The sequence below is a fragment of the Varanus komodoensis genome, unplaced genomic scaffold (assembly GCF_004798865.1).
Source record: "Varanus komodoensis strain SLA01 unplaced genomic scaffold, ASM479886v1 scaffold4, whole genome shotgun sequence".
Classification (NCBI taxonomy): Eukaryota; Metazoa; Chordata; class Lepidosauria; order Squamata; family Varanidae; genus Varanus; species Varanus komodoensis.
In genome coordinates this window covers 7,081,233-7,092,530 of record NW_025335941.1, presented here as the reverse complement: position 1 = coordinate 7,092,530, position 11,298 = coordinate 7,081,233, and the positions used below count along the sequence as shown (strand labels likewise).

Sequence of the window (11,298 nt, the reverse complement as noted above, 5' to 3'; positions counted from 1 at the left end):
TGGAGAAAGCTAGGGAGTTCCAGAAAAACATCTACTTCTGCTTCATTGACTATGCTAAAGCCTTTGATTGTGTAGATCACAACCAATTGTGGCAAGTTCTTAAAGAGATGGGAGTACCAGACCATCTTATTTGTCTCTTGAGAAACCTATATGCAGGTCAAGAAGCAACAGTGAGAACTGGACACGGAACCACTGATTGGTTCAAAATTGAAAAAGGAGTTCGGCAAAGCTGTATACTGTAGCCCTGTGTATTTAACTTATATGCAGAGCACATCATGGGAAAGGCAGGGCTAGATTAATCACAAGTTGGAATTAAGATTGCCGGGAGAAATATCAACAACCTCAGATATGCAGATGATACCACTCTCATGGCAGAAAGTGAACAGGAACTAAAGAGCCTCTTGATGCAGGTGAAGGAGCAGAGTGCAAAAGTTGGCTTGAAACTGAACATCAAGAAAACTAAGATCATGGCATCTGGTCCTATCACTTCCTGGCAAATAGATGGGGAAGAAATGGAGGTAGTGACAGATTTTATTTTCCTGGGCTCCAAGATCACCGCAGATGGGGACTGTAGCCAAGAAATTAAAAGACGCTTGCTCCTTGGGAGGAAAGCTATGGCACATCTAGACAGCATACTAAAAAGCAGAGACATCACCCTGCCAACAAAAGTGCGTATAGTCAAGGCTGTGGTTTTCCCAGTTGCAGTGTATGGCTGTGAAAGTTGGACCATAAGGAAGGCTGAGCACCAAAGGATTGAGGCCTTTGAATTGTGGTGCTGGAGGAGACTCCTGAGAGTCCCTTGGACCACAAGGTGATCCAACTGGTCAGTCCTAGAGGAGATCAACCCTGACTGTTCTGTAGAAGGCCAGATACTAAAGATGAAGCTCAAATACTTTGGACACCTAATGAGAAGGAACAACTCACGGAGAAGAGCCTAATGCTGGGAACAATTGACAGCAAAAGAAGAAGGGGACGGCAGAGAATGAGGTGGCTAGATGAGTCACTGAAGCAGTCGGCATGAGCTTAAGTGGACTCTGGGGGATGGTGGAGGACAGGAAGGTCTGGAGGAATGTTGTCCATAGGGTCGCGATGGGTCGGACACGATCTCGCAACTAACAACAACAATACAAAACCTACAATCCAGTTTGCTTATTACAATACCAACTGAGTCCTTCTATCTTAATCAGTGTAAAAAGAGTCCTCCAAAAAGAACCAAATACATTTATTTATTTATTTATTTATTTATTTATTTATTTATTTATTTATAAAATTTTCCCTCCCTCCCTTCCTTTATTTCTTTTTCATTCCCCATATCCATATCTTAAAGATGTTCTTACTCTGACTCAATCTTAATAAAATCATCCTGTTCTAATTTCATACTTTTACTACCTTCCTCCTCATTCTGCTTATCATGGCTTTCCTCAGACATCTGTTCAAACTTATGAAACCCTTCCTATTTTTTGTATGAAACTTTGCATCCTGAGTTTTCACCACATATGATCTATGAGTGTGATTTTGCAAGTTGCCACACTCCTTCTTGAATAGTAACTCTTATTCCTACTTTCAGTGGTGGCAAAGACCTAGCTACTCCATCATACTAATATTTCTGCTTAACTGTTCTTGCACACTTCTACTTAAGACACTTCTTGCTTACATCAGTGATTTCAGTGCATATTCAGTGCAAAATAGTGCATATCCAAGAAATAACAAGCGAACATATGGATATGTATTATCCAAACTGCTCTTGCTAAAGATCTTCTTAAATGTTTAGAAAGTTCTTTCAGTCAATTCATTTATTCTTGCATAGTATGAACTAGATGTAACATACCCAAGATCTCATTTCCTCATAAGCATTCTGATTGCCTTAGAATTAAATTGAGGACTATTATCAGTTATTATAGTCATTTAACCGAGATTGGTCTATTTCTTGTGGGTGGAAAGATTTTGATACTTTGAATAAGTTTTTTGCACTTGGCTGCTTATTTACATTATTCTGACTAAATTATATATGTATACAGAACCTGCTAAGACTGGTCTTTATCATTCACAATTTCTGTGATTGTTTTATTTTGTGCTTATATGTATACTTTATGTAAATATTATGTAAATATGAATATTATAGTGACATTTAAAAATATGTTTTTCAAGTATATAGGCTTGTTTCCACCTACAAAAACTACATACTTAGACTCTTATTTTATGTTTAGTGTTATTTTGAAAGGACTACCGCCAGGATCACATTTTTCAGAAGGTGACCACAAAATCCACTACACTGTGTTTGACAGAGCTGGGAATAAAGGAACTTGCAAATTTCTCGTTAAAGTCAAAGGTAAGAATATTTGATGCCAAAAGAAGCAGAGCCATTGAACTTGGTCCGCATTTATATGTCACCTGAGAAAGTAAACATGGGAGTGGTGCTGGCCCCCCATAGCCCTGCCCCCAGTCAGTCCATCAGCATTGCCACTTTCATGTCACAATGCAAGCATGACAATACATGTCAGGAGCCCTGCAGCAGAAGGAGGACGCTCTAGCCTCTTCCCCTCCGCCCCCACAGCAGTCCCCGAGGCGGCCTCTCCATTACCCCCAGCGATCACATACATAGGTTCTTGCATACAGGTGCAGGCCCAGGCCCACCGCCCTCAGAGCCAAAAGTTTGCACGACCCTGATGTAGGTGATACCAGAAAGTAGTACTCTGATTATACCATCAGATTATTCCAGGTCATATACACATGAGACCGTAGAGGAGAGTAGATTTTTAGTTAAGCTTTATGTGCGCAAGTGTTTCCTGCTGCAAGAACATTGTCAGATAAATCTTCCAGGTCACAATCTGCTGTCCGCTTTTGCCAAGCTGGGCTCCTTATTTGACTTGGCAAAATGCACCCCACAATTTCTGTGAGCAGAAGGGCGAGAGGAGTTTGGAAGGGACACTAACAAACAGTTGTAAACTCTCAGTGAATATATGTGACTTGCATAACCACTTCTTAATTTATATTAATATATACAATGATTATAAATAAAAATACGAAAATAAATGTAAAGGCTAACAATAAACTTATTAATGTTCAATTATGAGAAAATATATTAGAAGAGACAATTCATTACTGAATATTTGTGTTATGTTGTGTTTAAAGTCAGGCGCTGTGGGAAACTGAATGCTCCGGAAAATGGTTACATAAAATGTTCTGGTGATGGGAATAATTATGGTGCAACCTGCGAATTTTCCTGCATTGGTGGGTATGATTTGCAAGGAAGTCCAGCAAGAGTATGCCAGTACAATTTAGGCTGGTCAGGAACAGAGCCAACTTGTACACGTACGTGAGTAATGAATTAATCTAGTAAAAGGGCAGCATGTGGGACAGGATTACATGTATAACATGTTTTGCTAAGCAACCTTTACATAATAAATGGTTCACATGCGCGAACATTTCAATTCTCAGAGTTGTTTTTGTCCAGCAGAGTGCATGTGTTGAATTAAGTATCCAGTTTGCTAATTAACAATGAGATTTTGATGTTTTATGAAGTTTAACAATATACTGAATATGATAAAATATGTGTTAAAAGGATCCGCTAACCTTGGCATTCCAGTATTTTATTATATTAACATCACAGTATCGCTTAGCTGTTGCAGAGTGTATCAATAGCTTCGATCTACAGAAACTCAAGCAGAAATTGGAAAATATAGTGCAGCTTTTTATGTTTGTTTCCAAGTAACTGCTTCTTATTGCAAATTGTGTTTTAATTAAACTGTTCCCCAAGCTTAAAAAGTAGCTTGTGATAATAGTTGTCTGGAACAAGGATGTGATCTTGACGAGGGAACTCTACTCAGAAATGAATAAAGCTGAACAGATGCAATAATGAATTGTATGGAATAGGTAATAGCAAGGTCAGCACAAGCACTAGCCTAATTTTGGTTTTGTAGCATTAATAAGGCTAACTGGCACAATAGATTTGGTAGAGGATCTTGTTGCAACAGTTAATGCTGAGGCCCTTTATATTAACACTACCTAATTTACTTTCCCAATCTTGTCAATTTGCATTCTGTCCAGTATATAGCTTTCTTACTGTCTTACGGGTTTTCCTTGCTTCTCTCTTCTGCTTTCATTCTGTGGATTGCTTATTCTTTTTCGATAGGAATTATCAAACAGCCACCTACGTTCTCCTGTCAACTCATAAATATGTGCACATTTTGCAATATAATTACCAGTTAGCCTCTGGAAGGTGCATTCATTTGTTACAGGTTGTGAGTGAAAAGATTTAAGCATGATTATCCTCCCCACCTCATCCTGGTCACTTGAACCAAGATCCATATTTAGCAGCATATGTATGCAGAATTAGCATGTACTTTGAAAGTCTGAATTCATAGCTGACTTTAAGGACTGTGTGTATCCAAGGAGAGTCCAAAGCTCAGTGGTCAATTATACTTTGCATTCATAAGATCAGTCACTAGCAAAGCATCTCAAAAGCAAGGGAAATTTCTGACTGGGACTCTGGAGACCTACTACCAGAGTAATAGACTGATTCAGTATAATGTATTTGTATGTGTTTTGGATGTGATGTACTAATCTGCTAGTGCAATCTCATAGAATATGACATTGCTTGGCAAGCAAGTATTGGAACAGATCAGTGGAATCTACTCCTAAAGTTAGGACTTTATAGATGTGTTCTGAGACCACAGAGAAACTGCTTGGATGTTGCTGAGTGAGTGGCTGAAGTGGGATAGTTTGCTGTAATATAAACTGGCCACCCAGAAAGGTTCAAAGGCTGTATATAGAGTTATTCATTTGAAAATAGTGCAAACATATGTAGGATTAAGCTGCACATTTGTGCATGTGTTAAAGCAGCTGCAGTTTTCATTGCCATTGAGGTTTAAATGAGCATGACCTGAGAATACTTTGACTCTCAACATTTTTTATATCTGAACTGTCCCCTTTTTATTTCCATGTCTAAATGAATTAAGACTGTTTCTAGGTTTACAAAGATTTATCAATGTCTTCTTGATTGTAATTTCAGCCATGAATATTAATGTTGGTGTGAGGACTGCTGCAGCACTTCTGGACCAATTTTATGAGAAACGGAGGTTGCTCATCATTTCTACTCCTACTGCAGCGAATTATTACTATAGATTACAATTGGGAATACTGCAGGTGAGGCATAAGTACAGCTGGAATCGATTTTGCCCCCAAACTCTATTGCAGATCAGCAGTGTTGCTAAGGTTGTGTTTCTTCTGTGACTTACATTATGATGATCTGCTTTAGTTATTAATTATGGATCACGAAAGGGACTGAGATCCAACAGAAGCTGCCACTGGAAGAAGGGGGAAGAGATTCTCACAATTCTCTTTGAGTCTCTGTTCCATATCTCCCACTGTTCTGGGAAGCACAGGGAGATATAGAAGAAGAATGTGTGATTCATCTCCCTCCTCTTCTTCCATTAGGAGAGTCCTATGTGCAGAATTCTGCCCATAGGAACGCTGGATCCAAGACTATAAGCATATGGTAGTTGAACTAGACAGTAGTGTTCATATGGCCTTGGAGGGATCCTTTTGTGTTTGCTTTCTTCAAAATGAAATGAAATAATGCTCCTAACAACTCATGTAGAAACAGTAGATGAAGCTTAACTTTTAAAGAAGGGGCAATGTTATTTAGCGGTTCTTGTAATACAGGTTTCCTTTCCAGCTTGGTACCTCAATTTATAACGAAAGAAATCTACCTATGTAAAAATGCCTTTGAAGAAGGGTGGAGAGAACTGCTACATTCTGAAGCTCTTTAAATTAAGATGGGGACCTTCAGGCCTGAAATAGCCCATTAAGCATGCTTCTTTGTATTGCCACTTTCTTTCCCATCTCTCCTCCCTCTTCCCAAGCACCCCGGATCAAAATCTCTTAGTAGTGGTTGATTGGAGAAGACAGTTTTTCCCTGCTTCCCCACCCCCTGCACTGCATCAGTCTTTTTAAAAGCATTAAATTAGGGCCGAAGACCAGCAGTGTGAGGACCATCATTGCCATGCACCCCCAGCATATTTGCCTGGAACCAGTTTGGCCTTTGAGTTGAAAAATGTTCCCTGCTCTTGTTTTAAATGCTAATATAAATGAAGCCAAGCACTGTGATCCTAATTCTGTGTCCAGCACTGTGTGTACATAATGCTGTCATGGAATATATTCAGGCCTATGTGTCGCTTACCAGAAAGACAGATGAAGTATTTTTCCAGAAAAGATTAACTTATGAAATGGGCAGAGAAAATCTGTTATTTTCTTCAAAGCAAAATCCAATTATTTTATGGAGAAAATATTACTTTATGCTACCTTTGAAAAGTAAGAATAAAGTTCTTTTTAGTATTTTAAATATTTTAAAACTGTATTCACATGTGCCAAACTTGATTCAGTTCCAAACTCATATGCATCTGCCCATCCATATATATATCTTTCACAAGGCCTTCATTTTTAGGTTTAATTTACATGAACATAATGAGCACATGTTCGATTGTGTCTATGCTTCTCATTAATTAACTTGATATTTTTGTTTCTTATGTTGACCATTTTAGCCAGCACAGTGTGGTTTAGATCTCCGTCATGTTACTGTGGTAGAGCTGGTTGGGATCTATCCAGCACAACTGGGAAGAATAGGTTTAAGACTGATGCCTCCTGCCCTGGCTTTGCAACTCAGGTGAATTAAAATCTGTTTAATGATACTGTTCAAGAATTGTTTCCTTCCCACCCCTGCAAGTATTAGCTTGTGATGTGGAATTCCCTTGCATGAACAGCATACCTGGATACAAATTCTGTATATATTGTGAGAATATGGCTTAAGAATAAACAATATTTGATAGTCATAACGACATATATAGAAATAGAACATGTGCTAATAATGTCCAATCTTGTGTTCCATTGTGATAAAGTGAGGATCTGCCCCGTGCCACTTGCCATTTCTCATTCATATGAGAAATCTGTCTCCTCTCCATGTGGTGGTGGTGATGGTTCTAATTTTCATTTCTAAACCATCCCACAGCTGTAGCTCTCAGCCGCACAGTAGCTTACACTCTTCACTACAGTGCTAGCACTTGTGGGAAATGACAATATATTCCTTGTTATGGCTGTGCTGTCTACAGGAAATTGGCTTTTCCTATGCATAGAGTTATACAGTTAGGATGGTTAAATATCCACCACACAGTAAAGCTTGCATCCCCTTTCTTGCAGGATCGAAGAGCTTGTCTCAGTGCTGGTTCAAGGTCAGAACCGGTAGACTTATACTGGTGTTAAAGCGAACATTAGTCCCGGTGCAAAGAAAGACGTTTATTACCTGGCCTTGGTACCAGCATGAGAACAATTCACAGTCACAGTCTGTTCTGGCTGTTACTCCCAGGAGTGTAGCTTTTTTGTAGAGTAGGGAAGGAACTATTCCTAATCATCTCCTCTCCGAGTTGTAAAGGAAAGGGGAGAGATGGGCAGTGTGGCCACACATTACAGCCCTGTGGAACTATCCTGTTCACACATACACTTCACACACAGAGAATGGGACTGAATGCCCCCACCCCAGCATCACTATTGCCTTCCGCATGTGGAGGCCAGCTGTGTATTGAAAAGCCTCCTCTTTCCATGGAAGCTCTCCTTGAGATTTAGGACCCTAGAAAAATCAGGGTTCTCATCTCAGGGAGAGCTTCTCCATAGGATAGACTCTCCAGTGCATGCAGTCTTCTTGCACGTTAGAGGCAGCTGGAGAGGGAGACAGCTAGCATGCTTGATCCCTCTCCCCTGCATCATGGGTCGAGCTTTAAGCACAATCAGAACTCCTGTAGTAGGGCTAATGGCAATGTAGACGTGGATTTCTGCAGCGCAGAAACAAAGTTGGGATGCTGCTATGAAGAGCAGCTTCTCTAGCAACTTCTAAACAACTAGATGTAATTAATTTCGTAACTTGCAACAGATTTGCTGTAGCAGCTATCCTTTCTCTTTAGTGATGCTTGAAAAACATTGTGATCAGAATTGCTGCATGAGCCTTGGGTGACCTTGGTCAAGTATTCAACTATCTCTTCATAGCCTTTTATCACCTTCACTCCAGATTTGAAAAGGGACATTATTATCCTTTCCCAGTGTTTTGACAAGTGCATTGCTGGGAAATGCCTAAGTGGTGATGGTTACATGAAGTTTTTATTTTAAGAAAAATCAAAGGCGTTAACAAATCTGGTTCTTTCTTCATATCCTCAGGCTGTTGCTTCGTATCCCCCACTATAACTTCAACATGGTGGTGATCGATAAACATGGTGTGGACAAAGAGCGGTATCCTTTCCCAGCAACCCCTGCTGAACTCTTTGCTCTCATTGACACTTTCCCTTTAAGAAAAGAAGAAATGAAATTACAAGCAGAAGCTGGCCAGTCCTGTCCCTGATTCTGGATTACAGCCATTCATATGCCGGTATTTTTGCTGCCTAATTTTTCTTCTGGTGCTACACAGAGCATGGCATTATGGAAGTCACTGATGTACATAACTGGTTTTTAATGTATGTGTTTTGCTTTGCGCGTGTTTGGAACATTTCATTTAACATACAAGTGATGCCTCTTCATTATTTTCAGAGATTTATTTTCTTCAGCAAGTCTTGTGAAAGTATTGCATTCACTTGATTAGGTCTACCAAATTATTTTAAACATACTTCCTGTATAAATAAGTTCATTTCTTTTTACAGATCTTTTATTAATAAAAATATTGTTTTGCATTTTTATAGCATTATCCTTAAGTATTTGAGTATGGTATAATCCACTCTTGAGCAGCTGTGAGTGAAACCACCCTTGCCTGATTTCAGATGTTGGGAAAACATAATTAGGTATGAAGGATTGGATTGAACCTTGGCTCCTAGCCAATTAACATCACAGTTAATTTCTTGGTAGTAGGGGAAAATGAAGTATGCTTATCTCACTGGACAATTTAGGAATGCTGTCAGTTAATTATTCAGAATTACTCTTCTTTAACCTAGTGGATAAGAAAGATACAGGACTAGATTCAGATTTAGGCCTTTGCACACTTCTCTGGTTCCTCCACATAAATGCTACATGGAGAGCAGGATCAGATGACACAAGGGTGGTTAATAAACCCTAGAATGGACTGAGGGTTCTGGGTAGTTGAATAGCCACTCACCTTCAACAGGTTCCGATCTCACAACAAGCTGCTTCTGGTGAGGTTGACTAGCTGCCACTCAACATGCCTGAACAAGCCGCCATGGCTCCTTAATCGGTGTTGCATGAATTGGCTTAGAGGGTTACAGGAGCCTGGTCCGAGGGTCAGACTGTCGGGTATGGGAATCCCCACAACTTGGGCACAATTCCTTTCTTATGAGCCATGCAGAAGCTCAGGGCAGCGTTGTGTGAGCTCAGAGGGGTACAGAAGCAATGGCCTTGTGCTGGGGAGGATTTGCATAATTGCCCTCTCCAGCCACATTTGCTTTGTTGTGTGAAGCCAAAGGGTGTTGCCATGGTTAACTAACCAACTCGTTGTAGGAATTTGGGAGTAGCAACCAACCATCACCAGGTTTGCATCACTCCACAAGCCATGTCATGATCATGTGAACAGGCCCAAAGCATGCTCTGTTTCTGTTGTTAGTCATTACAAGTGTGAAGAGTATGTCACCACTTCCAACCAAAAAGCAAATGTCTCAGCTATCAGACGTATAGAAAATAGTATCCTATGTGTTTTCTGTTTAAACATTTCTCTTGAATGACAATTTAAAGTTTTAACATGGTGAAAGTTTTTAATTATACACAAAATAAGACCTTGGTTTACAATAGTACAAATGAAATTAGTTAGATCTTTTCCCACAATCCATAAATCTGAATGTGCAGTTACAGAGGAACATATAATAAAGCAAGCTCGGTAGGGGGTGAAAAAGTTCTGCCTCATTTGTAACAGACCTTAATCAGTTCCACTTTATGATTTGCTAGTGTTCAGGTCCAGTGTAGGTATTCCAAATGGAGTTCTAACAAAAATACATTTACACATTTAACAAAGCATTTTGCCAATTAAAAAAATTGAACTACGGTATTTTTCTACATTGCCCATGCCATCTGAAAACTAATAGGGTCAGATTCTGCAGCACAGTGGTTACAGCATGCATTTAGTACAGTTTATTGCCACAAATCCATTTTCTTTTTACAAGTCCAGGTATTATCAGCAGAGAGAAGCCCCCCCCCCACCCCCCAATGCTTCAATTTCCCTTGGCTGGCTTCAGATAATGACATGCCATAGTGGAAACCGCAGTGGCATGGCCTGCCGTTCTGTCTGTTCCCAGCAAGTATGATGAAAATGGTCTCCATGGAACCACACACAGAAACAGTGATCTATTCCATGGTTTTCATGCCTCACCATGGCTAGTTTTTGCATCTGAAGCAAGAAACCACATGGTTTCCATGTTTCTTCCTTGAAGTTCTCTGTAAAGAGCAGCGATGGCTGAAGCAGACATTCCTGCCTGTGCAAGTTGCTTGACGGGCTGCTCTGTGCCCCCACCCCGCTCGCGGGCTGCCTTCAGAATTTCAGCAGGAGGAGGAGGACATTGCATCAGTCTGCCTTCAGAAGCAGTGACCTTAAGGATGGCTGTGCTTAGCATTCCTTCCTGGTTGCCCCACTGCATTTGAGTAGAACTTGGTTAACCTGCTGCCTTTGTTTTATGTACGGAAGCTCTGGTCTCTCAGGAAAGCCGCCCTGTATGCAAGGAACACATGGTACATCAACAGGGTGAGCACCCCAAGGAGCCCATGACTCCCACTCTGCCTCCCACCTGCATCGCTGGTCCTTTCTTGTCCCTGACAGTCCTTGGAACTATCAGGGACAGATAGTTCCCTTTTTGCCCCCTAACGCCCCATCCTAGCTGCACAACAAGCACTGTTTAAACAGCTGGCCAAAAAACTCTCCCTGGCAGATGCTCACAAGTGCTCCCTTGGGAAGGGCTGCCAGGCAGGACATATCCCCTCTGCCCCTTGCATGGATGCCCATGCTGATGCCCTCCGTGTGCCTGGCTGCAGCAGGGAGGCAGCATGTGCAAGTCCTGAACATGAGGGAGTGTGGATGTGGAGCGAGGGTGAGGGGAGAGGTGTGGGATGGGTGGGTGTATTTCTAGAGCAGGCCAGCAGGGGGAGTGCTCTTCTAGTGCTACTCTGGATCAGCAGTGCTACTCTAGCAAACAATTGTTTCACTGAGCAGCAAAACCACCACCACCAACAAAGCCAGCTGGCTTAGGCCATGCCCAGGTGAGTGTATGGGCCATGAGGGAGGAACAGGTGACACAGGTAGGACAGTGCATGTGGGGATTGATTTTC

At 41.0% G+C, this 11,298-nt stretch overlaps 2 protein-coding genes across 2 annotated transcripts in view; one reads left to right on the top strand and one right to left on the bottom strand.

The window, feature by feature from the left end:
- The window catches only part of SRPX (sushi repeat containing protein X-linked), a 22,611-nt gene extending 13,903 nt beyond the window's left edge, over positions 1 to 8,708 (top strand). Inside the window, exons 5-9 of the mRNA XM_044441716.1 lie at positions 2,208 to 2,329; positions 3,133 to 3,312; positions 5,012 to 5,145; positions 6,543 to 6,664; positions 8,203 to 8,708. Of these exons, the coding sequence (XP_044297651.1) occupies positions 2,208 to 2,329; positions 3,133 to 3,312; positions 5,012 to 5,145; positions 6,543 to 6,664; positions 8,203 to 8,383 (739 nt within the window). The 3' untranslated portion in view covers positions 8,384 to 8,708. The remainder of the gene's footprint in view (positions 1 to 2,207; positions 2,330 to 3,132; positions 3,313 to 5,011; positions 5,146 to 6,542; positions 6,665 to 8,202) is intronic.
- Positions 8,709 to 9,906: 1,198 nt separating this feature from the next.
- Positions 9,907 to 11,298, bottom strand: part of SYTL5 (synaptotagmin like 5) — a 41,421-nt gene continuing 40,029 nt past the window's right edge. Inside the window, exon 18 of the mRNA XM_044441891.1 lies at positions 9,907 to 9,962. The gene's annotated coding sequence lies outside the window, so the exon portion shown is untranslated. The remainder of the gene's footprint in view (positions 9,963 to 11,298) is intronic.